Source organism: Gymnoscopelus braueri (genome assembly GCF_963280865.1).
Source record: "Gymnoscopelus braueri genome assembly, chromosome: 10".
NCBI lineage: Eukaryota > Metazoa > Chordata > Actinopteri > Myctophiformes > Myctophidae > Gymnoscopelus > Gymnoscopelus braueri.
The window spans coordinates 18,177,512-18,205,000 of NC_137611.1; the positions used below are offsets into that span (position 1 = coordinate 18,177,512).

At 40.9% G+C, this 27,489-nt stretch overlaps 1 protein-coding gene across 1 annotated transcript in view; it reads right to left on the reverse strand.

Moving 5' to 3' along the window:
- The window catches only part of LOC308093411 (vasoactive intestinal polypeptide receptor 1-like), a gene marked incomplete at both ends in the record, with an annotated part of 41,100 nt that overhangs the window by 5,497 nt on the left and 8,114 nt on the right, over positions 1-27,489 (reverse strand). The window contains 5 exons of the mRNA XM_080439746.1: positions 2,734-2,866; positions 4,256-4,353; positions 4,984-5,078; positions 10,836-10,943; positions 21,446-21,554. Of these exons, the coding sequence (XP_080295872.1) occupies positions 2,734-2,866; positions 4,256-4,353; positions 4,984-5,078; positions 10,836-10,943; positions 21,446-21,554 (543 nt within the window). The remainder of the gene's footprint in view (positions 1-2,733; positions 2,867-4,255; positions 4,354-4,983; positions 5,079-10,835; positions 10,944-21,445; positions 21,555-27,489) is intronic.

The window sequence follows — 27,489 nt, forward strand, 5'->3', positions numbered from 1 at the left end:
GAACGATCGAACCCAAAGTTGAATCACACATTGAGGGCCTCTAAACAAAGCAGAGCCAAAAAATATCTCCATATTCTTTGCGCTTCATGGCGCAATTTTGTTAGAATGCATAAAACACATGCTGTGATATGTTTTCAAGCTTGAGGGATTCATAGCATTGCAATTCATGCCTCAAACCAATCCACCTGCCCAAAAGTCTTTGTTTGTTTAATCTTTCACCATATTCTTCATCCCAGCTTTTGGCCGCTAATGCCTCAGGGCCTCTGTCCAAAATCCATACAAAACATATTGAGGCTTAGAATACATAATGCATATATTTCAGATTTACAAAGACTTATAACTGTTTGAATAAGGTGCTTCATAATTGCAAAACGGTAAAATGAAAGGATGACAAAATCTGTGATTTGCAGGCGCCACAAATGCCACATGGCTTCCCTCTCCACATTACTGAGAAAGAATTTCTTCCACCATTTATGGAAATATATCACAAATCAATGGCAATTATACATGTTAATTGTTAATAAATGTGTTCATATTTTTGCTCATATAAATATAATTATATTATAAATATAACTTGGGACATCATGATAGCTCAGTTGAGTGAGTCACACGCCATGTACATGTGATGTCGGTTCAAATCAATCTGACTCCTGTCTCTACTGAATAATGTCTAAGAAAGCAGAAATGTCATCAAAATCACATTTTGATGACACTTTGGGAAAATGGGACTGTTATTGCCCAAGGCCATAAGTGTGAAGGGTGTATGCATGAAACCGATGCTGAACAAAAATCTACAAAAAGATGTGGTGTTTATGAAAAGGAAAGCTGACGAAAGACGGTGTGTACTGTTACCTCTCCTCTTAGGCTACTCTACAGGTGGTGTGTGCAGATTTTCAGCGTGAAAAAGTACTAAAATGTTTTACTTAAGTATGAGTATCAATACTGCAATGTAGAAATACTCTGTTACAAGTAAAGTCCGGAATTCAAAATTTACTTGAGTAAAAGTACAAAAGTATTGGTATCAAAATGTACTTAAAGTACCAAAAGTAGAAAGTACTCATTATGCAGAATGTCACAAGTCACAAGTTTTCAAATGTATTTATAATGTATAAAAATCTTTAAAAAATAGCAGATCTACAAGCTCATAATGCATTGTGAGCTTGTAGATTGGCTATTTCCAAATGGCCGAAATGTACAGTATATAGGGCTGAAGTGGTTACTGTATGTTTTGTAATAATAATCAAAATCTACAAAGTAACTTACTAGTAACTAAAGTTCTCAAATAATTGTAGTGGAGTAAAAAGTTAAATATTTGCCTTTGAGATGTAGTGGAGTAGAAGTAAAAGTACAGAAAATTGGTAATACTCCAGTAAAGTAAAAATACCTCAAAATTGTACTAAGTAGAGTACTTGAGAAGATGTACTTATTTATTTTACACCACTGATTTTCAGGCAGTGCGTTTTGGCTAGTACAGACACACAAGGAGAGCTTATACAGGAACAATTATAATAGTCCAATAAAATGTCTTAGAAACATTAACATTTGGGGTTTTTAAATTGGAGTATTTTGCTAAAAATCTGATAGGAATTGCCCATTATGTTTGTATTAAATAGAAATGTATCTTTGGTTTAATGCACTTTTTCCTGAAAGATAGCAATGCAGATCATTATGAATGAATGGGCGGATGCATTTCTCAAAATAACATCGCTGTCTCCCTGGAAGTTGTTGACGATGCGACTAACAGCTGTTTGGCCCAGGATACTCTATGAGAAAAGATGCAACAACGAGCGAGAGTGGAGTAGGTAGGCTTATGTTTAAACCAGGGTCTTCAACAGGGGGGTCCTCAGAGTTACTAGGGGGGGGCGCCAAATCTTTGTGTGATAGGAACCTTTTTTCTTTCTTTTTTTTCTCCATTAACCAGTTGAACCCTAGCATCCGTATTCTGAGGGGAACATAAGCCGAAAATATCAGATCTACAAGCACTCAACACCACAAGGTGATGTGGACTTGTATATCGTCTATTTTCGTTAAAGCGGTTTGGTGTAGCAGGAAAACATATTGATACTTAGACGTTTTCTAAGTTACGAGGGTTTAAGTGTTTAAATACACATTAACATGAATCCAACACAACGCTACACAATGATAGTGTTGTCAAACAAGTCTATGAATCTATGAAATCTATGACATAAGTGTAATCTGCAACACAATTTTATACAATATGTTGTGGGTGTCCCTGCTTCGTCTCTCTCTCAGCTAAGGGGTCGTTGGGTTGAAAAACGTTGAAGACCCCTGGTTTAGACTCAAGTGGAGACTGCTCTCTTTCATGAGTCTTTGGTTTCGCCCATGCAGCCATGCATATCCGGACCCTCTGCTTTCAGTTCTAACAGTGTGGCAGTCTCAGAGTTAAATTAACACTTCTGTGTTCTTCTACCTTCTCGGTTTTTCACTCTCTGTGGCAACACATGTGGATGTAGACAGGTTTCTTGTTTACAAACATTACTGGGTGTGTGCGCATTCAGGGTGCAAAACCACTTTAAAAGAAACCCGCACAGCCGGTAAAAATCCTGCCTAGGGCATCAAATTGCCCGTGACCGTCATGGGGTTGCAAGTAGTAGTTATGGTTTATCTTCCAGGGAGCAGGAATGCACTCAGCAAACTAAATGGCAATCTGCCCATTACGTTTTAAAACTAAAGTTTGCTCCTCGGAGCAGAGTAACAGTACATCCATCTCACCGTGGACATGGAGCAGTGGTCCAGCGTCTCATCAGCAAACAGAACTGTATCTTTAATGAAGACAGCGCTGGCCCTCAGCACGAATGAGGAGAACAGGTTGATGTGGATGTAGTTCCTGGTGCAGTGGAACTTTCTGCCAGGAACAGAAGGGGAGAAGGTACAGTAGATCATTGTAACATACACAAAATACACATACTTTTTTTTGTTTACCTTTAATAAGCCAGGCAAGGTGGAATTAAGAGCAAATTATTATTTACAACTAGCGGCCTGGCAAAAGGCAAGGACTCTTGAAGGAGTGGGGAAAGGGCGGGCTGAAGGAAATCAACAATCACGTTAATTCAATACAAACAATATAAAACAACACAATGTGATCATTTACAGAACACAGTAAATATGCGCACGCACACATGCACGCACACACGCGCACACATTACTGCAACCACCACAATTTGTTTCATTAATCACTTTCTTTTTTTCTTCTTTTTTTTGAGTAGCCAATTATTTTTTTACCCCTTTTTCTCCCCAATTTAGTCGTTATGCCAATGAATTCCTCCCCACACACATTTCTGTGTTGTCACTGCTGTCTTATCCTACTGACTCACCTGCCAGTGAGGAGCCCCCACCAGGAGGATGTAGAGCCTTTGTTCTACTCCTCCCGCCCAACACTCCCCGCTGACAGGTGCCGCCCCAGCCCGTAGGAGTACGTGCAACGACCAATATCACTCTCCCCGTCTGGCTTCCCTCCCGTGTTTGCCAATTGTGTTCTTGTAGACGCTCGACAAAGCCGGTTGCATCACAGTGGATTATTTCGAACCCACAATCTCCGTGGTGGTGGGCAGTGACTTTACCACTGCGCCACCCGAGCGCCTCGTCAATCACTTTCAACCTGGTGTCCCTATTCTGGCCATGTCAATATAGGCAATAAATAATAATAAAAACAAATTGCTATTTAAAAAATTGCAAAAATAGTAAATCTACAATACAAGCTCACAATGGTTGTGATGAGACACATTGAGCTTGTAGATATGCTATTTTCGCTATTCATATGACGGAGTAGTTATATAGGTCTTAAGTGGTTATACTACTGTATCATCCTTTCTAACATTATGTTGAAATAATGATATAATGCCTAAACTTGTTGAATTGCTGTTTGTAAACTTCCAGGAAGTCTTCGATAACAAAATAAACTGTACAGGTGCCTAGCCATCTGTATTAGACAATCATTTGAAAATCATACAATTTTGTCAAAAGTGGAGATAATGTCAAATGCATTTGTTTTATCGGCACACTCAGACCATTAGTGGCCTTGTGCAGTCCAGCTAACTCACTATATTGCTACCAATCTCTCTTTTACGCCTGTTTAGCATAACAAAATTATTAAGAGATACACAAGAAAGAGACCCAGTGCAAATAGCGCTTTCAATTCAATCCACCAATGATAAGAAATTGTAGATTGGCTGTTGTGTTATCTCTCCATCTGAGTACAATAGCTGGCCTGCGGGCCTGTGGCAGGGCACATTACCTGAATGCTGTAAACACCACAATCGCCGTTATGAGGGAGATGAGAGAGGTGGCGTACCCCACGGTGTAGACCTGTCTAAATGTAGATAGGTAATTCGTCTAGGGGAAGAAGGACACACAAAAGACGTGAGTGTGGGTGGGGGCAGAGAGCACAAAGGAAGGACACGGAGTGAGGGGGAGATAGAACAAGGGAGAGAGATTGTCAAAAGACAGACAGTCAGCAAGCATAATGCGTAGTAGTACATGTGCGTGTACATTTGTGAATTCAAGACAACCAATATTTTCCCATAATTTTCAGTCAAGCCTGGGAACTGTGTCTGTGTGTGCTATTTTTTTTTTTTTTACAAAACATGCTAACAGCAAAGACTGGCACAATTAATCATAATATAATTGTGTTGAAAGCATGGCTTTCAACACATCCTCTTCTCTTAGAGAATGCATTAAACCCATAAATCCAAACTGCACTCAAACAATACCAGGTACTGTACACATAGGAGAGAGATGTATAGAAAGGAATAAGGAGGAATGCAAGAGGTGGATGGAAGGCAGAGAGAGAGAGAGAGAGAGAGAGAGAGAGAGAGAGAGAGAGAGAGAGAGAGAGAGAGAGAGACTGAGTTGTGCGTGGGAGGAGTCGTGCATCGTAAAAATTGCCGATCATGGCAAGCTTATAGATCTGCTATTTTCGGCACCATCGTATAAAGAAGAATAATCTGGCATAAAGGCCTATACCTCAGATTCGGGCAGATCGTTGAAAGTGCAGGCCTCTTCATAGGATGGATAGGGCTCCGTCCAACCATCAACAGTACAGTTCCTTACCACGTACCCTAGAATGTGGGGGTGGACACCAAGGTGGTTGGACTCAGTTCAATTCGGCTTCAACGTCAGATTGTGTGTGTTTTCAGAATCTCCCCTGCCATGAAAAACACCCTCCCTGTCTCAGCTGTCTCTGCACCTCCGCCCTGTCAATCATTAAATGAAAGGGCGACCAATGTTCTCATGTAGCCTATATATTGATATGCTAATTTCTTCTTCAAGTTAACTGGAGCGAATTAATGACTGCAGGTGGAAACCTGGTGAATGCTATTTCTCTCTTTCATTTTCACGTTTTCAAGTATCCCGACCCCATGATGTGACTATGCCGTTCCGTTACCTTTACATGAACCGTGCTTTGCGGGGGTTTCTATTCTAATTTCAAAGGAAGGTTTTTTTTTCCTATTGGTGGTGAATAACATTTGATGCAGCATTTTTCTTTTATTCCTTTTTAATTGTATTTCTCCTTTATTTAACTAGGTGAGTCCCATTGAGATGGTTATGTATTTTACAAGAGCCATAGTAGCAAAGGGCCATGGTAGCAATAAGCTGAGATTACAGCATAAATATAACACAAAACAAAATCTTGTTATACCGCGGTCTACTACACACCATAGCTCTCAATGTTCTTTTCTCATACACCAGGAGTTGCTACATTTTGTATTATGCAGACACTCAGTGCTGCCTAACGAAAAGGAAGAAGCTATCCACAATTGAGCAATTTTCCCCCATTCACCCTTCTGTCTGCCTCTGTTCTGTGCATTCAGCCAGCAAATATTTGTCACTTCTGTGCATTTGTCCAATTTCACATTGACATTTATCCATTTGGAAGCAATGTGTGTGTGGTAGGAGAGCTGCCCAAATACAATGTGGTGCGTGCATACGTGCGTGTGTGCATGCGCGCGTGTTTGTGTGAGTGTGCGTGTGTGCATGTCTGTTGTCTTGCATAATGTGTATGTGTGTTATGTGTGGTGTGCTATGTACTATATGATGATGATGTATGTGCATGTGTCACAGAAGGACCATACAGTTAGCCTAATGCAGACAGACTGGCGGGGCTCATGGCAGTGGGTTTTCATCAGTCTTATTTGAGCTGAGGAAACAGGAATCAGCAGAGGCCAACGACAGTCAGCGCCACAGCTGCCTGCATCTGTTGAAAGTCAATTACGATTGTAGTCTGCTCTAGCCCATTAAGACCTGAGGCCGATTCTACAAATGTCGTCTAAATCAGTAGTTCTCACACTTTCCAGATTTTTCGAAAATGTAAAAAAATAGCAGATGTACAAGCTCGCAGCGTGGCACGGAGTGACGCGCTGTGAGCTTGTATATCTGCTCTTTTTGAAGAGCCAACGCTAAAATCGAAAATGACACCGATGCTTTCCCGGTATCAATGGGCTAGTCGAGCTGAAACTCTAATTATCATGCCCTCTGCCTTCCCTTCAGAGTGAAGGAAAAAAACATGATAATTCTTAATAACTCTGTTGTCAAGACTAGTCAATTCAATTTTATCTCATGAATACAGTAGAAGAAATAGGGAAGAGGGAGAGGGAGTCCTGCACGCTCTCTCCACTTCCAAATAAATGTATTTAAGACGCAACGTTTCGGTCGCTCGGACCTTCATCAGGCATGTCATGACTACAGAAAAAAACCTGAATAACTGAGTGGAGAAGCAACAAATGCAGCTGCTTCCATACAGGTGGACTGCATGATACAATTAAGCAATTCACATCCTATCATGCTCTGTCAAAATGGTCAAAATTGCACATGACCCTGAAGCTCATACATTAGTGCAATATATGTAAGGAACACAGAAGAGCAACTGACTGAATATCAATGCAGGAAGTGATCAGACTGTGTCAGCAAGAACAGTCTGTTGACAAGTACAGAAATGTTAATAGTATGGGCTGCGGTGCATAAATCCATCATTACGATGCATAAATCCATCATTATGATGATGACTGCACATTTGAAAGTTCAGTGATGCGAAAAATAAAGTAGCACTGGTCTATAGAGATGTGCAAAAAAGTGACGGGCGATAACATCTCTCTCTCTCTCTCTCTCTCTGCGGCTTTCAGAAACGGAGAGCGAGAGAACGAGAAAGAGAAACAAGCGAGAGAAGTAAATGTAGGCTACATCCATTCAGAATTCCATGCAGTATAAGACCGGGTATCACATTACAAAGCATTTTAACCGTCTGACCGGATTGGCACATTCCCAGTGGGTGCTCAAGCTCGGCTTGAGCACCCACGGGATCAGCGCCTATGCCTGATAGCATGTTGAGGGACCTCTAGTAGAGTGCACCTGCAAAACTGCTTTCACTTCTCTTCTTTGCTGTAGGTAACATTACAAGGGGGGAACACAAAAAAGGGGGATATAATTGGAAACTTGTGCTTTTGAACCTACTAATCCAATTCCCCAGCATCTCACTCACTGCTCTCATCATCTGGCTTGTTGATGTTCTTGCCAGAGTTACCATGACAGTTGCCGCAAGCAGGAATACACTTCACTCCTTTTTACGTAGGGAGCCGGTGCCTCTGGATCACTGTGGTCTTTGATGGATGCAGAAGCTCCAATAAGCCCCATGATCACCTGAGAACAAAATCTCTGCTGCAGAATTCTGATTGGCCCAGAAATCAAATGCATTGTTCCAAGAGAAACTTTCCTCAGCAACATGAGCCCAGCTCATTCTGCTACTTGCTGAGACATTTGGTAGAAATGGGATCAGTGTTACAACAAATGCCCCTATGATGCGGACACCTCTTTTGTCCATGCGGTAGATGATGCAAGACAGTCCCCCACTGAAGTGAGGGCTGAGGACGTCGTGATTATGCTGATTCATCATGCTGCAGACCACCTGATCTTTCTCACAACAGCCAGCCAAGAAACATCTTATGATTTTGGAAAGATCCAGAAGGCCCGCCCAGACAGATAACAGAAGTATCTCCTCTTTTTGCACTGCTTCTCCAGCTGTGATACAATGTCCATAATTTCTGGGTTTAGAAAAACAACTTTGTATAAATCAAGCTCTGCAAGAATGACGTAAGTGGAGAGGGCAATGGACATGTTTCTGGACATCTGAGCCAATAAAGAGGATACTATCAAAGCTGGCTTAGGGAAACCACACAAAGACTTGGTTGACTTGAGATTTCATATCTTCAGCAAGTGGACCTCTACTAGGAGCATCAACTGTCCCCGACAACAGGAGCTGCATGCAGCACAGCACTCTCTCTAGGATTAGGCTTGTGTTTATGTCTATTCAGCTTTCAGCACAGGATTAAAAAAGACAGGTGCCATTAAAAACACTGAATTATTATCACCAGACCAGAGATTGGCTACTAATGCTGCCAAGTCCATCATTGGATGTAATGGACTATGGGTGGAAGCTTGGTGACAAAGGTTATGAGCTGGCCTGGTCCCATCAACAGATCCCATGGTACCAGACTATCTACAACAGCACTCAGATGCTGCTGCAAAAAGCAAGGAGTGTATTTCTGCTTGCGGCAACTGTCAAGGTAACTCTAGCAAGAACATCAACAAGCCAGATGATGAGAGCAGTGAGGGAGGTGTGTGTGTGTGTGTGTGTGTGTGTGTGTGTGTGTGTGTGTGTGTGTGTGTGTGTGTGTGTGTGTGTGTGTGTGTGTGTGTGTGTGTGTGTGTGTGTGTGTGTGTGTGTGTGTGTGTGTGTGTGTGTGTGTGTGTGTGTGTGTGTGTGTGTGTGTGTGTGTGTGTGTGTGTGTGTGTGTGTGTGTGTGTGTGTGTGTGTGTGTGTGTGTGTGTGTGTGTGTGTGTGTGTGTGTGTGTGTGTGTGTGTGTGTGTGTGTGTGTGTGTGTGTGTGTGAATAATAATGTATTATTATATTGGGGAACAAGAATAGAGACACAGGTACAATGTGTACCCTGCCTTGTCTCTGTATGTATAAAAAAAAGAAAGGAAAAACGACTTCTGACAGTAAAGTACTACATATTTCAGTTGTGACTCCCAATTAGATTAGGATTTGTTTAGGGTCATTGTTCCTTTTTAGGGCTTATAGCAACTATCCTGAACAACAATTGACAATGACAGTAATCGCTGTTGGGTCAGGTGCCCATTTATTCAAGGTGTAGTATGATGAATCACAGTAGGTATAATATCTTATACTGCAAATAAATAACATGCAGTAAAAACGTATGGTCTCCCAGTGCCCATGAACCTAATCAGTGGCCTGTTGCACCTGTGCCCCTCATCTAATTCACCTGCCCCCATGCATGGGGAACCTGCTTTCAACCAGACAAAGACACGCAGGCAGTGGCTCCTTCAGGGCTGTGAAAAGTATACATTAACTCAAGATGATTAATTTATGGGATTAATGGATTATTTTTTTCTAATCTATTTTAATTAACTTCTCATGTCAGGTACAGTTCTTCTAGCTTCATTTGTGATAGAGCAGCTCCGTTACTGCAGTCTGCAGTCAGACTGCAGACTGAAAGGGGAAGCTACAGTGGAGCGATGAAAACATTTTTTTAGTATCTCCAAAAGACAGGGCAGAGTGTCCTCTATTCTGGGATTCAGAATCTGGTCACCCTACTAGGTATGGCAACCGGGCCTGGTGGAGATCTGTGCTCCGAGGTGTATACTTTTCTAGTTTTAACTCTGCTGCTGCTAGATCTACCTGTGATGCCTTTGTAGACTCTTATAACTATATATAGCTATAAATATTTATATTATTTAAAAAAAAATCGACATCAAGTGGATGACAGAGTCTACACCACAACAATGTAGCGGTGAATGATCTTATCTAGATATAGTTATCGTTACTGTATAGTTCTTTCTGTTTCCAATGCTTTGTGTGCATGGCCCTAAACTCTGTTAAACAAAACGAGAAAAATGGGGGGAAAAACACATCTCATTCCCCTTCCATTCTCATCCACATGTTTGTCTAGCGGCTGGCATTTGTGACAGACGATAAGAAGGAAGAGCTGTTCCGTGCAGTGAATATGTGGCCCTCATCTCACATAGTTCTCTGTGGCTATCACGGCTGTCAGATCAAACACTTGACCAGTCACATTTCCCCTGGGGCCGACTGACCCGTGTACTATCACACCCAAACATATTTCCAATTAAATCATCCTATTCGTCTCTTTTTGATTGAACACGCATAGCGAACAAGCATACATACAAACGCACGTGCGCGCACACACACACACACACACACACATATGGGCCCACTATATGATGTATAGAACGCTACCTCAGAGATTATTCCATAAACATGGGCTTTTAATATTAATATATATGCTGGCAAAGAAGATCCCCAGAATGAGAAAACTCAGCAAAATATTTACTCTTACTTTTCTCCCAAAGGATGCATGTCAACTCATTTCATTACTCAGTGATGTTTAATTAATACCAATAACTTAAATGAGAGCAGTTGCTTCCCCAATTTCAAGCCTGAAAAGGCTAAATGGAAATGGGAATTAGCTGTGAAGACACGTGTTATATCAGTGGTTTTCAAAGTGGGGTCCACCAGAGGTCCTTGCGATAGTTCCAGCCAAACAAGGAATATATAGTATAATTTCACTGTATAGTTACATTCACTTGAAATTTTCAATTTAGGCATTTAGCATACATTCTTAATCCAGAGCGATTTACAGCATGCAAGGAAAACACGAGTTAATACATCAAATGCATAGAAATAGTAAGACTGATAGAACCATGGCTATGCTTTATGTTACCATATTATGACAAAGCCAAATACATTTTAACTCCATTAGAAGAAGAATTGAGCACAAACCTTGATTGCTGGAGAAATGCTGGAAGATTTCAGAACAGGATGCATTTACCACCTGGCCAACGTCTGCTCTTGGCCAACATCGGATCTGATCCCACTCTGTTTTACAGCCTAGAAGAAAGAAACAGGTGGTTGTCTGTCAGTCAGTCAGTGAATCATCAACTCAGTCTTTGCGTGATTCAAACTGCCAATGACCAATTTAGCCCCCTTTTGTGTGGTTCTCTTTTAAACTTGAATCTTCGCTACAGATCAATGTAAGTAAAGTCTGTTGCTCTGTCCGCAGAACTGTCGCAAACAGCTGGAATGGAGATACATCTCCATTCCAGCTGTTCGTGACAGCATGCATGGCATAGAGACAAATGGAGACGGATCATCTAATTCTCTAGGGTGCTTCAGGCCACAGATTGCTGATTATGTTACCTGGCCTCCGTCAGGGGTCAGAGGTTGGATAACCTGTAGTGCATCTGTAGCTTATAAAACAGACATGACAGCTGATGACTGTGTTCATTGTCTCACCACTGGGTGTATTTAGAATGTATCTATCCCAAGCAGGAGGCACCCTATATTGATCTGGATGATCATTTCCATGCAATTTCTTCCGATGCGCTTTCTTTGGTTGTTTTCTCACTCTGTGTTTGTTCCTTGTAATTAGCTAAAGATTGAGAATACATTTGAATTCTTTTTAAATGTAATATAATTACATTTAGTAAGTAAGTCATTTAGCAACCAAACCAAACTGTAGGCTATTATGCAAACATAATTGACCTAATTTTCTCAGCCGCATTTAAAATAAAAATGTGTTATTATATTAAGTATTTTAAACCAGTGAAATTGGTTGCTGCATACTAAAAAATAAATGGGGCTTTCAACCCTTTATACAGTTGAGTTATATATGAAATGGATAACTTGGACTCTGGCTGTGAGTCCATTTTGTGGAAGGGATGACAAGCACATCCTTGCCATTCTGTATATTAGCTTTGAATAAAAAGCTTTCACTTAGCAGGAGACTCACTTACAGTTCAATCACCACTCACTCAGAACAGAAGCAGAAAAAAGGAAACTAAAGTTCTATGATTATTGTCTCTGCCAGGCCGAAAGGCATGGAGAGAGAGTATGTTTTACCCCCTGTCCGTCTGTCCGTCCGTCCGTCCGTCCGTCCGTCCGTCCGTCCGTCCGACAGCTAATCTCCCGCACCGTTGGCTTGATCGCAGCGAAACTGTGCACACACACTCCCTGGATGCCAATTCAGAACCTCTGCCCCAATTTTTTCACATGGCCCTGTTATAGCGCCACCAGGAGGCCGCTTTTTGCTAAACAATTTTTTTCACAGTACTCCTACTATACAGATTCTGTACAAACATCACGCAAATCGGTACACAGTATCTCTATAGTCAGTAAACAAAACGGGTCTTTCAGATTTTTCATATTCCATCCTGATTGGCTAAAAATGGCTTCCAAAGTTTGCAGGACTGCTCCGTTTTGAACAAAATTCCTCAAATTATGAACACAGCATGTAATTTCCGTGAAACTTTGCACACACATTCCCACTATGCCGAGGAAGAAATACCACTTGCGATTTTTCTAATCAGCCTCATGGTGGCGCTATAACAGCCCGATTCGTGTTTTTACCTATAACTGCACCAATCTGCGTAAAACTTTGTATGCGCACTCCCTAGAGGTCAAGGAAAAACCTTTGCCCTGCATTTTTCACATCTGCTTTTTATAGCGCCACCAGGAGGCTGACTTATGTAAAACATATTTCTTTACATTACTCCTTCCGATTTTATCCAAATTTCACGCAAATCGGTACACATGATCTCTAGAGTCATGTGATCAAGACGGATCTGTTTAATTTTTCATATTCCATCCCGATTGGCTAAAATTCACATCTAAAGTTTGCAAGAGTGGCCCGTTTTGAACAAAATGACGCAAATCATGAACGCAGCGTCCGATTGTGGTCAGACTTTGCACGCATATTCACACTATGTTGAGGAACAAATGCTACCCTTTTAATATTTGCCTGTTATAGCGCCACCAGCAGGTCTAATTTAGCAAAACAAAATGCCTCAAATCATGAATGCAGTGTCCGATTGCCGTGCAAGGCCTAAGAAGAAATGGCACCCTTTTCACATTGGCCTATTATAGCGCCAACAGGAGGCCACAATAACCTACCTGACCTGGCGGAGACCTGTGCTCCGAGGAGCACTTTTTCTAGTTTGAATATTGTTCTACTTCACCCACTAAACCAGACAGGTGGACAGGGTGAGTGCACAGTGACAGCCAAATGAAGCTTTTTATTAAAGCTGCAATCTGTAGGTTTTAGGCCTGTCTCTCTCCTCCGACTGAGATAAGTAATTGCCCTGATGTCCGAACTACAATAAAGTGGTGAACATGATGCATAGTGTCAGGTAAAATAGTCAAGAGAATGTGGAACTTCATGAGAATCTATATAATCCACTGTAAAAAGTCGTATTTAAAAATGTTCAGCTAATGTTTTAAGAGTTACACTAGCATTGTTGTTGGAAAGCAGATTTGGGGCAGTGTTTAAAAAGGTCGCTATTTCCATTAAAATGAGACAGACGGGTCCAGAGATAAGTACTTTGGAGAGAATGTCTGGAGGGGGAGAGGGGGTGGGTATGCAAGTGGGCGTTGACAAAGTCAAAGCCAATATTTTTCATGAGCTGTTGGACATGTCGAGAGAAAGAAAGGTTGACACACTTGAATATACCGCTTTTGGGAAAAAGGAAATAGGGATATATACTGTACAACAGATCTCAATGATTATAATCAAGGATAATAATGTGGCACTAGGACATTAAAATTTTAATATTAACATTAACATGCATTAGTCTGCCACATAGTTTATTCATACAGTATATGTCTGAATTCATTATGATGTTCGTAATAATATATTTGACACATTTCCAGTTCACCACTGTATGAATAAAGGTCTTACAGAACTCTGAAAAACTAGAGCATGCAGTAGTTCTGGTTGAAAGTCCCTTTTCCTCTCTGTTCCTTATTTATAGTTCCTTTATAGTTCCTTTATATATATTTTTACATCTTTCTGTGGCACATGAATGTTTTATAGTAATATGTGTATCTCCCGTCCAAACCTCTCTTTGAATTAAATGAACAAATAAAAAATTGATCACATACTCAAAACAGGTCTCCCTTGGGTGCACAGTGAAATATATTATGCTGGTGTATCCTTGGAGCCATCCACTTCAGTTGGTGACATTAATCTGTGACAGTGACAGTGACTTATGGCTGCAATCTGTCTAGTGAATTATCCAATCTCTCTGCCTGCCTTAATTCATCTGTACAAAGCCACCGTATCAAATGCATTATAAAATCCCTCTGCCATGTAATCACCCCTCCAGTGTAACATCCTGGAATAATAGTTAGTCAAGGGCTATGGAATTATTGAAGGCAGGATGTTGCGTCTCGTTATGGATTAATCAATTTACTGACAGTCTTTTCCAGGTTGACACACTGTCACTAGTAGGGATGGGACGATATGAAGATTTCATGTCACGATTATTATAATCGTGACATGAAATCGTACAAAATAATTGCGATGGAGAAGGTCCTGGTTACAGATGTGACAACCAATTTCTTGACCGTGACGGTCAAGAAATTTGCTCTCCTCGATTGTTGATCGAGGAGAGCAGCACTTCTCAAGGGTTCTTCAAAGACAAAGATGATTTATTTCATTTCAATGTGTCACTTTCTTTTATTTTTTACAGATAATCCAAATATGCTTAAAACTCTTAAAATGCCACTTTTGTTAACCCCTTGAACCCCAGCATCCATATTCTTGGGCGAAACGATCTACAAGCTCACAACGTGTCACAACGCGACGCGTTGTGAGCTTTTAAAACTCTTAAAATGCCACTTTTGTTAACCCCTTGAACAACGCGTCGCAGGGGACTACCAGACAACCAGATAAGACAACCCAATGCAAGCCGATGAGATTGTGCATCTGGCACACAGCATTCTATGATGTAAGCACTATTTGCTATTTACGTACGCCAATATATAATCAGCAAATTGCCATTAAACTTGCTCCCCGGAAGATGAATCCTCTAGCGCCACCCTCAGGTCAAAATATAAACTTTTCACACAATCGAAATCCAGGATGAACCCTACCTATTTTGGTGACCACATGGCTTTTCCTCTAGCAGTGAGTGAGTGAGTGAGTGAGTGAGTGAGTGAGTGAGTGAGTGAGTGAGTGAGTGAGTGAGTGAGTGAGTGAGTGAGTGAGTGAGTGAGTGAGAGAGAGAGTGAGAGAGTGAGTGAGTGAGTGAGTGAGTGAGTGAGTGAGTGAGTGAGTGCGACCCTTGAAAGTTTCAGTAAACTCAATGGTTTTCTGTTTAATATAGACTGCACTTCAACTTGAGCAATGCACCAACGGCATCTGATATAACCGTTTAGCCAGTTTTCTGGATTGTCATCTGGATTGTGCTGCAGATGGCAGTCTCCCTCTCAGGAACAACGCTGCCTGCTGTATTATTCCCACTTCGGGATTCCCACTCCTTGACACGTTTTGAGTGGTACCACAGTGATCTGAATGATGAAACTGATTACAAAATGATTCAATTTGAGCTCTTGAGATTAGAGCAGCTAGCTGCAAGCGAAATGATCTGTTCAGAAAGAGAGTTGTGTCCCCTTTCATGATTGTAAATGTGTTATTTTCTTGAGATGAATATAGCGGTCAAGAGGTGCACGCACATCCACAAGTCGGCTATTTCGACGGGTGCTAGATCAGAATATATTTATTCAGCGGTACACCTGACGAAGGCCACAGAGGCCAAAACGTTGTATTTTTATACCACTGAATAAATACATATACTTTTCTGGGAGCATTAAGACGGTGTGTGGACCTTCAGCTTCTTGAGTTCTATGAGTTTCTTTCATGTATTAACGTGAACATTTGACCGTTTGTTATTGGGACTGTTCATTTCTTTGAGTCTTGAAGGAATGACAGTGGGGATGTGAATGAACCCTTTTAAGGAATCCCAATGGTTTAACCAGTGCATGTACTGTACCACAATGGAAACAAGCCCCTGGGGCTTTTTGTGTTATCCTTTTAGCATAACCTTTGACTGTAATACTTGTACTGTTAATGATCATGTTAATGAAGTATTCAATCAATCCAAATCGTGTTAACCCTAGAACACTAACGTTGAAAATTGTCACACCATCACTAATGTTGGGTATATTTTACCCGATATAATAAATTCAATAAAAACTATTTCTCATCCGAATATATTAAAGTACAACAATACATGTCAAATTGAGGTACTCTTCTTTAAACATTTTATATGAAATTTCACAAAGAAAATCTAAAAACAGATATCATGGGGGGACCCTATAAAAAAGCAGCAAAATCATTGAAAAGTGTGGGTAAAAAGATATTCCTAAAGAAACATGGAGCTGGGAACTTTTCCTTTGGTCCACCCATTTTCTGGGACATGTGAGCCTTGTCTAGTGAAGGCACATTCCTATCACTAATGTTGGGTGAAAATCCCCCGAAGACCTGCCTGTAGAAAAAACAGGGATGGGGTCAGGGAAACAAACCTTCTATGACGTCAGAGAGCATCCTAAAGGTACCCATGACCTGCCCACCTCAGACATTAGCAACATTATGAAAATCACATAATTACAGTTGTTCGGGTGAAATTCACAGTACCTATCTGAAATGCATACTGTGGGTCCATTCTTTCCTGTCTCCTTAGTCCTTCCACTACGCTATTATGATAAAGCACACGCAATTAACTATTAACAGTCAAGTCAAAGCAGGCATAATTCATCATCTCCACCACTTTCCATCTGTCTGCCACAGTGTGTTCTCGTCCATTAGACCATTATTCACAGATGCAGCTGGAGCGAAGGGATACAGCCACAGGGGATGAACTCATTTAACATTAACAATGATTTGGGGGGGGAATTACTTTTGGAGATTGTGCAGTGGCTGCTTTTAGAGCATTGCTGAAGGGTGAACTGGATGATGATGCTCGTTTATTATAAATGAAGCAACAGAACCTTCCTCACAGGGTGAGTTGAGGTGATAATATCACCTCAACTTATTCACTTATCACTTGTGTTCTACTGCATGTCTCTACAAAGAGCCCATAAAGAGATAGGTAATGAACAAGAATGTGACCAGTTTTGCAGCAAAGAACTAAAACTTAACTCTGCATAACATATTACAGACACAGCCAGTAGCCGCATTTATGGACATAGGGAAACAAATTGGCAGAAGTCCGCTGGCAAAGATGTCAACAGATGTCACCTGCGTAATGAGTATCAAGTCTGACTTTTGCAACAAGGCGTCACCGTGCCAGCTCGCCCTGAATTGCATGTCTGTCTTCTTCGCAGTGCAGGACAAAGTCATTGAGGGCAATTAAAATCCAATTAGTCTCTTAGAATGTTAAAGTTCATCACTCTTGCTGAGAGGAGCTAGCTGCTAGTTTGGAAGTCAGGAGGGAGAGATTGCAGGGGCACGTTGAGATGAAGCAGGGATGAGCAATAGTGGTGACACAGCCCATTAAGATGACAAATAGCATGGCCCCAGTGGGACACCAACAACATTAGCACCTAACTGAATGGAAAGGGTGCAATGGTGAAGTAGAGGGGTTGACAGTTGACACCTGTTCCTTCTTGCCCTTCCACATTTTAAAGACCCAGATTTCTAACAGACAGTTCCATTATGACTATGTCACTCACCCAGCTGGGTAGAAATGTGGGTGTTGTACAATTGTGCTTTATAGGAAGATCAAATTAAAAAATGTCTTACTGAAAACATTATTAAACTAGAAAAAGTGCTCCTCGGAGCACAGGTCTCCGCCAGGTCAGGTAGGTTATTGTGGGCCAGCAATGTTCAGAATTTGCCAATCAGGCTGGAATATAAAAAATCGGACGGAACCATCTTGATCACTTGACTATAGAGATAATGTGTACTGATTTGCATGATGTTTGGACAAAATTTGTAGGAGTAATATAAAAAAGAAAAATCGGCCTCCTGGTGGCGCTATAATAGGGCAATGTTAAAAGGGTAGCGTTCTTCAACGTAGTGCGAATGTGCGTGCAAAGTTCCACCGCAATCGGACGCTGCGTTCATGATTTGCGGCATTTTGTTCAAAACGGGCCACTCCCGCAAACTTTAGATGTCAATGTTAGCCAATCAAGATGGAATATGAAAAATCAAACAGATCCATCTTGATCACATGACTATAGAGATCATGTGTACCGATTTGTGTGAAATTTGGATAAAATCTGAAGGCTTAATCTCAGAATATGTGTTTTACATAAGTCGGCCTCCTGGTGGCGCTATAAAAGGCTAATGTGAAAAATACAGGGCATATGTTTTTTCTTGGCCTCTAGAGAGTATGCGTGCAAAGTTTCATGCAGATCGGTGCAGTTACAGTTAAAAATGCAAATTGGCCTTTATAGCGCCACCATGAGGCTGATTTGAAAATGTTCAAGTACCATTTCTTCCTCGGCCTAGTGGGAATGTGCGTGTGAATTCATGTTCATGATTTGAGGCATTTAGTTAAAAATGGACCAATCCTGCAAACTTTGGAAGCCAACCTTAGCCAATCAGGATGGAATATGGAAAATCAGACAGATCCATGTTGATCACATGACTATAGAGATACTGTGTACTGAATTGCGTGATGTTTGGATAAAATATGTAGGAGTAATTTCAAAAAATGGGTTTTGTACAAATCGGCCTCCTGGTGGCCAAAAGAATTGGGGCAGAGGTTCTGAATTGGCATCCAGGGAGTGTGTGTGCACAGTTTCGCAGCGACCGGGCCAACGGTGCCGGACATTAGCTGCTCACAGACAGATGGACACACACACGGACACACACACACACGGACGGACGGACGGGGGGTAAAACATACTCTCTCGCCATGCCTTTCGGCCTGGCGGAGACAATAAATACATAAATTGGAAACTGTCATTCACGTCATCTTGCCTAGATGATTGCAATTCTTTGTCATCAATAAATAAGTATCTTTCTTGCCTACAGCTTCTACTGCATGCAGCTGCAAGGGTTTACTATTAACCCTGCTACTGTTATACTGCCATGTCTTGTTGTATTTTAGCACACATTTTATTTTGTAAACCCATTTTTGTAAACCCTTTTTATTATTATTATTATTATTATTATTATTATTATTATTATTATTATTATTATTATTATCATCATCATTATATCATTCCCCCGCCAGGCCGGAACGGCCAGGAGGCTGAGATTATGTTTTCGCCCATCTGTGTGTGTGTGTGTGTGTGTCTGCTACGTCCACACGTGTTTGCAGTTTGACGTTGTCTCCTCACGCCGTTATCTCCTTTGTTTACATCAGTAATACATATCCGGACAATATATTTCTTTCCGTAGGCGGATAAGTGAAGAGGGAGCGCTTGTTACAAACCCTGTCACTCTTCCTCCTACAGAGATATCAATAATAGTGAAAATGGTCGATCTACAACACATCACATCACACCACGTTGTGAGCTTATAGATCTTATAGATCTACTAGTTTCACTATATTTGAAATATGGCGGTGGTTAATTCATAATGTACTTTTTCCTTCCGAGAAATGTAGTGGAGTCAAAAGCACAATATTTGTCTTTGAAAAGTGGAGTGAAAGTCAGAACAAGTATGCAAAAATACAAATTCTCAAGTAAAGTACATAATATACAAAAAAAGGTGTAGCCTACTTAAGTACTGTGCTTAAGTAAATGTACTTAGTCACTGTACGGGGTGTGCACATGAAGCACATGGGTGCACTAGGATCACAGCTCATGCTGTGCCGTCTCCCGGTTCTTTGTCCTTCCCGTATCTGGCTTGAGCTCAGTACACTCGGATTAAACTAAGATTGCTTTTCGTTTGAATAGCTGACTGACTCTGTCACTCAACACAATGTACACTGAACTGCACAAGGCATATGGCCAACACACACACACACGCACGCACGCACGCACGCACGCACGCACGCACGCACGCACGCACGCACGCACGCACGCACGCACTCACACACACACACACACACACACACACACACACACACACACACACACACACACACACACACACACACACACACACACACACACACACACACACACACACACACACACACACACTATGTTATTCCAACCATAGTGGATTAATTTAAAGCCAAAATGAATGACGAGCTTTGGCAGTCAAAGCACAACGCCATGAGGGGGCAGTTGTATTATCTGCTCCCTATAGTTTAAGTTGTATGTGCCCTATAGAAAAATAGCAAATACAACAAAAATATTGGCTAAGATAGTAATGCAATACCTTCTTTGAAGTTTCCCCACATACAATATTTGAAGCTTGTTATCTGATCCAGTCTCTATAGCTGGTTTATTTTCCTACTGGTTTGGCATGTCAGAGACAGACACATTGAGGCTTCCATAGGGCCACTGGAGCGGAGAAGAGATAGACACACAGAACGCATCACTTCAGTTCAGCCTTGCTTGCTTTGTGTGGTTATAAATATAACTTTTGCCCATAATTCTATTTTTTTCCCATTGTAGCAAGCATGGAATAGACATGACAGGGAAGGAGGGAGAGAGAGAGAGAGAGAGAGAGAGAGAGAGAGAGAGAGAGAGAGAGAGAGAGAGAGAGAGAGAGAGAGATATGTCTTTCATGAGCAGAAAGACAGACAAATTGATCTGATCATCATTTGTTACTTAATGACCCTATTATTTTGTTGATTTTAGGAGTCATCTCTCAGTGGTTGGAATTGTTCATAAATTCTATCATTTTGCATCTTGTAGACTTATGTTTCGAGTGCTCCGAGGGCTCTCAGATTTAATAGCTACTGGCTTCACCACTGATGTGAAATAAATGTAATATTGATTTTGAAACAGAAGTTCTGTGTTGTTATTATTTAGCCTTTCAGAGGCTATTGTATGGTTAAATCAATGAATTTCATTACACCTGCCAAATCAGGTAATGACCTGATAGCTGCCCCAAATATTACTATTTCTGGCCGTGATGTTCAATCACACGGAAAACGTAAAGTAAGAAATTGTTCACGTCTTGTCAAAACGCCACTACATTGCCACCTGCAGGATGAGGAAAACGCAGAAATAAGCATAGCAGGATGATACGCTACTGTATTGTAGAAAAAGATTGCCTCCCTCATCATGTTTAACTGCCCCCTCAGTCACGTCATTCTGGCACTGGGCCTGATAAATAGTACCTATGACCTAATTAATTCATCCCCCAAACATTCTGTTTTCATCTTCTGATGTCATATTGTCATCTTCAGTTGTCTCTATGTTATGTATTTTATGTAGGCTATTGTGTGTGTGTGACTGTGTGACTGTGTGACTGTGTGCGTGCGTGCGTGCGTGCGTGCGTGCGTGCGTGCGTGCGTGCGTGCGTGCGTGCGTGCGTGCGTGCGTGCGTGCGTGCGTTCGTGCGTGCGTGCGTGCGTGCGTGTGGTGTGATGTGTGTGTGTGTGATCTGTGCATGCGTGTGTGTGTAAATAAGTAAACCGTAAATCTAGACCTTACAATACCCAAGTCAAACACATTGACACAAAGCAGCACCATCTCCGTACCAGTGTCACCAGTGTGATTACGCGCCTCCCTCCTCCGGGTCTGATCACAGATTTCCCGAGCCCTCAGGTGATGGCTGATGATGGCACAGTCTGGATGAATTGCTTCTGTCTGTAAAATAGAGACCGTTAGGTTTAAGATACATACTGTGCCCTTTATTTATGAGTTTGCCTAGTTTTTAATGAATCGAGTGGTAATGTCACCAGAGGAATGCATGGATTTATTTATTTATTTATCAGGGACAGTGCACATTAATCAACATGTCAGTTTTCACATCCATGTAAATGGGCCAGAATTAGCCAAAGGCTGAATTTCATCTGTAGTCCCTGAGTAGGCTTCAAAAAAGAAATGCAACATAATCTGAATACATTCTAGACATTTACATTTACCTGACATGCCTGATATATGCTAAATGATGATAAATGACTGAGACATACGCAAAGATCTCGTTGCTATTCTATGTATGTGTGTGTATGTGTATGTGTATGTGTATGTGTATGTGTATGTGTATGTGTATGTGTATGTGTATGTGTATGTGTATGTGTATGTGTATGTGTATGTGTATGTGTATGTGTATGTGTGTGTATATATGTGTACGGTATGTGTGTATGTGTGTATGTGTGTATGTGTGTATGTGTGTATGTGTGTATGTGTGTATGTGTGTATATGTGTATGTATGTATGTATGTATGTATGTACGTATGTATGTACGTATGTACGTACAGTATGTGTGTGTGTACATACTGATACTGATATCAGGAATATTTGGAATATCTGTCCGGTTTTGCATATATATTTTTTTTTGTTCAAGGTTTTTTTTATTAAGGTTAGTGGTTCCAAATTAAATGAGTTTAATAAAGAGTAAACTGACCCAATCACCCCTTTGGAAGACGGGTCAAGTTTTAAAATGGAGTCTAAAAGGGAATCTGGTGGTTGTGATGGGAAATTTGGAAAAGATGACGTTACAAAATTACGAAGCTGCAGAAATCTAAAAAAGTGAGAGTGGGGTATATCAAATTTCAGCCGTAATTGATCAAAAGACATAAAAACGCCTTCAGAGAAAAGATCACTGATTGAGGTGATCCCATTTCTAGTCCAAATGTTAAATGCTCCATCTATAATTGAAGGTTTGAAAATATGATTTCTTGCTATAGGGGCAGAAATTGAGTCAGTAAGCGAGAAGGAGCGTCTGAACTGTGTCCAGATCTTAACGGAGTGCTTAATAATTAGATTTGAGGTGTATTTGGACACAGGTTCAACTAACGGAAGCTTGGAGCAAAGCAGGGCATGTAGGGAGGTGTGGTTTTGCATATTTTACTCTACTCATATGAGAAATCTTTTCCTGTTCTTTCCTTCTATTTCTATTCTTCTTCCCTTGAAAACAAATTATGGGCGCTTAACTATTTGTTAAGGTGCATGAATAGCATTGGTTCTCAAAGTGGGGTCCGGGGACCCCATGGGGTTGTTGTGGGGGTTCCAGGGGGTCCCCAGCAAACGTAGTTATTATTGTATCTCAGGGGCGCCCTCGCATACCATTTACGCTGGTAATCCAGTTTACAGCTTGTCGCAGGTTCGACTCCCGATCCCGAAGACTTTTGCTGTGTGTCCACCCCCCCTCCCCCATCTCTCTCCCCATTTCCTGTCAGCCTACTTTCCTATCAATAAAGGCAGTATAAGCCCCAAAACATATATATATATTGCATCACAATCATTTTAACCACTTTATCCATTTATATGTTGGCTATTCAAAAACAGCAGATCTACAAACTCACAGCAGCTATTTTTGAAAATATTTTAAAAATATCAAAAATCTTTGGAAAATGTTGAATCATTTCCTTTTTTTTAACATAAATCTTCTCTTCTGGGGGTCCCTGGCACAACACTTTTTCAGATGGGGGTCCACGGCCAAATACATATCAATTTGGGGGTCCTTAATTCTCACAAAAAAGTTTGAGAACTACTGGTCTACTGTACTGCATATGCCTAATTGGATTTTTGGAGACATTGACTTATTTATTTGTCTCAAAGGTCAAATCAGCCTTAATAATTTGGGGGGATATAAAATTACATCAGTTTCTTTCTTTTGGTAGTTACTGCACTTTGGCTTTGCAGGTCAGTATACTATGTGCCTCTCCTCCTGGTCAGGGAAACGCTGGTGGCTGTCAGTTTTTCTGGCTGTTGAATGCCTTTTAGATAATCTCAAACTCATTTAGCACTATAGTTTTTTTTTTGTGATAAGGTCTTCATTTGTATCTATGGTAAACAGTGATTCAAACATATCAGCACAAATTAGGGGCAACTACCCGTGGACTCTAGATAATCTTGTTATTCATCTGTTTCTCATGGCTTTGATTGATGCATGTTGAGCGCAATTAAGTAGTGCATGATTAGAGTCAGCAGGACCACAATGGAAACAAGCCCCTATAGGGCTTTTTGTGTTATCCCATTTTAAAATCGTACCACTGTAGGCTATTTGCTAACTGTTAATAAAGTATTTAATCAATCAATCAAAGCATAATGAGTGATTATACTCAACAATTCGAATGCGATGGCACATTGGCGCTTATGTTGGAGAAAGATCAAGGAATAAGATTGCGAGAGAACAATTTAAGAATATTTGTTTGTAATGTATTTGATTTTTTAATTACTAGCCTATTTGATGCATGCAAATGTAGGATATGATAGACATATAAGTCTAAAAACATATATAATATGTTTATATCCATGTTTCTGGCAACTTTACACTTCATGCCATTACATCTTAGACAGGGAAACATAATGGAAAGTGTTAAAGCAGCTAGTTACTCACCATTTCCCCAACAATTATGTAAACTATGAAGAGTATGAATTTCTGGTTTCTTCTTGATGGTCCCGCACAATACATATCCATTTTCTTTTTTTCTTTCCTTCTTTTCCTTTCTTTTTTAACAAGCTCCTCTTCAGATGATGAAATGCCAAATCTTGATTGCTGGATGCTTTGTGTAGCCTATAAACACCGGCTTCTTTTCCAGGACTGCTAAATCCAATTCGGTCAATTGAAGTGTTAGTGTACCGCTGGGCTGCCCAGAAATAGGTGAATTCCCTGCAAGCTGCAAACTTGCGCTATAACGAGCGACCCGCCCCCCTCCCCCTCCTCCTCCTCCTCTCTCTCTGTCATCACTCTCCATGAGTGAGAGTGACAGGACAGGAGATGCAATGCAACTATCTATGCAAGCCAGGAGGACAACGAACTATTCCAACTGTAACCTGTAGTGGTGGAAAAAGTACTCGCATGTTTTATTTAAGTAAAAGTATCAATACTGAAATGTAGAAATACTCTGTTACAAGTAAAAGTCCAGAATTAAAAATGTACTTGAGTAAAAGTACAAAAGTATTGGCATCAAAATGTACTTAAAGTACCAAAAGTAAAAGTACTAAAATATTTGAAAATAGCAGATCTACAAGCTCACAAAGCATCGCATCGGCTATTTTCAAATAGCCTAGGTATAAAATAGGGCTAAAGTGGTTAATGTATGTTATAATGTAATCATTTATATCTGTAAAGTAACTACCGTAGTAACTACATTTTCAAATAATTGTAGTGGAGTAAAAGTACAATATTTGGACCCGAGATGTAGTTAGTAAATTGGAAATACTCCAGTAATTAAAGTAAAAGTACCTCAAAATTGTACTTAAGTACAGTACTTGAGTAAATGTACTTAGTTACTTTACACCACTGAGTGAGAGTGACAGGAGATACAGTACAATGCAAGCCAGGAGGACAACGAACTATTCCAACTGTAACCTGTAGGTCTGCGATGTGTTTGAGCTACGACTTAAATCTTAAATCCAGCCAGTAGGCTAGTTCGGAGATATGAGTTATTAGGCCTATCCTTTCTTTGAATGAAGTCTAAACCAGGGGTCTTCAACAGGGGGTCCGGGACCCCTAGGGGGTCCTCGGAGCTACTATAGGGGGTCCGCCAAATCCTTGTGTGATAGGATTTTTTTCCTTTTCTTTTTTACATCAACCACTTGAACCCTATCATCCCTATTCTGAGGGGAACATTAGCCGAAAAATAGTCGATCTACAAGCTCACAATGCCTCACACTATAACACACTATAGCTATAAGTATTGAAGGTTTAAGTGTCTATATGTCTGAAATGAACAAAGAAAACATTAATTTACACAACACTGATAGTCAATGAAGCTATCTATGAAATCTATGTAAAAGTTTAATCTGCAACACAATTGTAAACAATGTCGTGGGGGTCCCTGCTTCAGCGCTCTCTCTCAGCTAAGGGGTCCTTGGCCTGAAAAACGTTGAGGACCCCTGGTCTAAACAGATGCACTGCAGCTGAAATGGAGCTGTCCATGGTACTAATGGAGCTGTGATAGACACAGTGGGTTCAGTGGTGGAAAAAGTACTCAAATTCTTTACTTAAGTAAAAGTACCAATACTGCAATATAAAAATACTCTGTTACAAGTGAAAGTCCAGAATCTAAAATTTACTTGAGTAAAAGTACAAAAGTATTGGTATCAAAATGTACTTAAAGTACCAAAAGTAAAAGTACTAAAATGTTTGAAAATAGCAGATCTACAATCTTGTTGTGAGCTTGTAGATCGGCTATTTTCAAATAGCCTATGTATAAAATATGGCTAAAGTGGTTAATGTATGTTTCATAATATCATAATTTATATTATATCTGAAAAGTAACTAGTAACTAAAGTTTTCAAATAATTGTAGTGGTGTAAAAGTACAATATGTGCTTCTGAGATGTAGTGGAGTAGCAGTAAAAGTATTGGAAATTGGAAATACTCAAGTAAAGTACAAATACCTCAAAAATGTACTTTAGTACAGTACTTGAGTAAATGTACTTAGTTACTTTCCACCACTGATAGACATGTAGTTACAGTATGGCTAAGTTAGGTCCAGTGAGTTGAACAGCTTGGGGTGTGCACTGCTCTCTCTTGGGGAGAATGCTTTTGGGCTACATGTGGCTAATTAAGAAGCCAATTAGAACTCTTCACATGACTTTAAAGTTTAAAGGGCGTTGAAGTAGCAAAGAAAGGAGTGTGCTTCTTTGAAAAGTTGGAATGTCTTACGATCCAAATGAATATAGCATCAAAGAATGAGGCATGCTTACAGTTTAAACCTGATGTTGTTAGTGATATTAGCCATTTTGCATACCGGGCAAATGCCCGGTAGGCCGCTGGGTCAGTGGCCCAGCGGTCAGTGGCCCAACGGGAGCAATATTTTTGCTCCCGTTTTAGGATTATTACGGTAATTTCCAGGTTGCGCGGCCCAATTATAAGTTACGTTAATGTTTGGGCTGGGATGCTTTCCAGCAGTGGCCTCAGTGCGGCTGCAGAGTTCATGTGCAACCTAGGTGGTGGCCTATACTTTACATAGGGTTGCTGGGCTGACGCGTTCCCCCCCCCCCCCCCCTTGACAAACACCCCCCCCCCCCCCCTAGACAAAACGGCCCGGGGGGTGGTGGGCCGGTTCGGACCAAAATGCAAGGGCTGAATTTTGGTCCCAGTCAGGCCCTGATGTCTAAGTCTATGTCGGTCATTAAGTCGGTCATCTAGACTATTTTAATCACACATCTTACATTTCTACTTACTCTTACCTGTGTGTCTTGGTAACTGCTGTTGCTATGACACCTACATTTCCCCACGAGGAACAAGGTCTGTCTGTCTGTCTGTCTGTCTGTCTGTCTGTCTGTCTGTCTGTCTGTCTGTCTGTCTGTCTGTCTGTCTGTCTGTCTGTCTGTCTGTCTGTCTGTCTGTCTGTCTGTCTGTCTGTCTGTCTGTCTGTCTGTCTGTCTGTCTGTATGTCTGTCTGTATGTCTATGTATTTACTACATCTCTGCACAACTGTCTTTAATATATAACTAGACTGGTGCTGATGCTGCCACTTATTTCGGCAATGTGGCGCAAATGTTACCTAAAACTCGGCCAATCAGTTAAGCCGATGGGTCGGGTTGGCCAGCCTTAATTATATTGGATGTAAAGTGACACAGTGACACTTAGCCAATCCGTATGGTTTGGGTTGGCCAATCAGG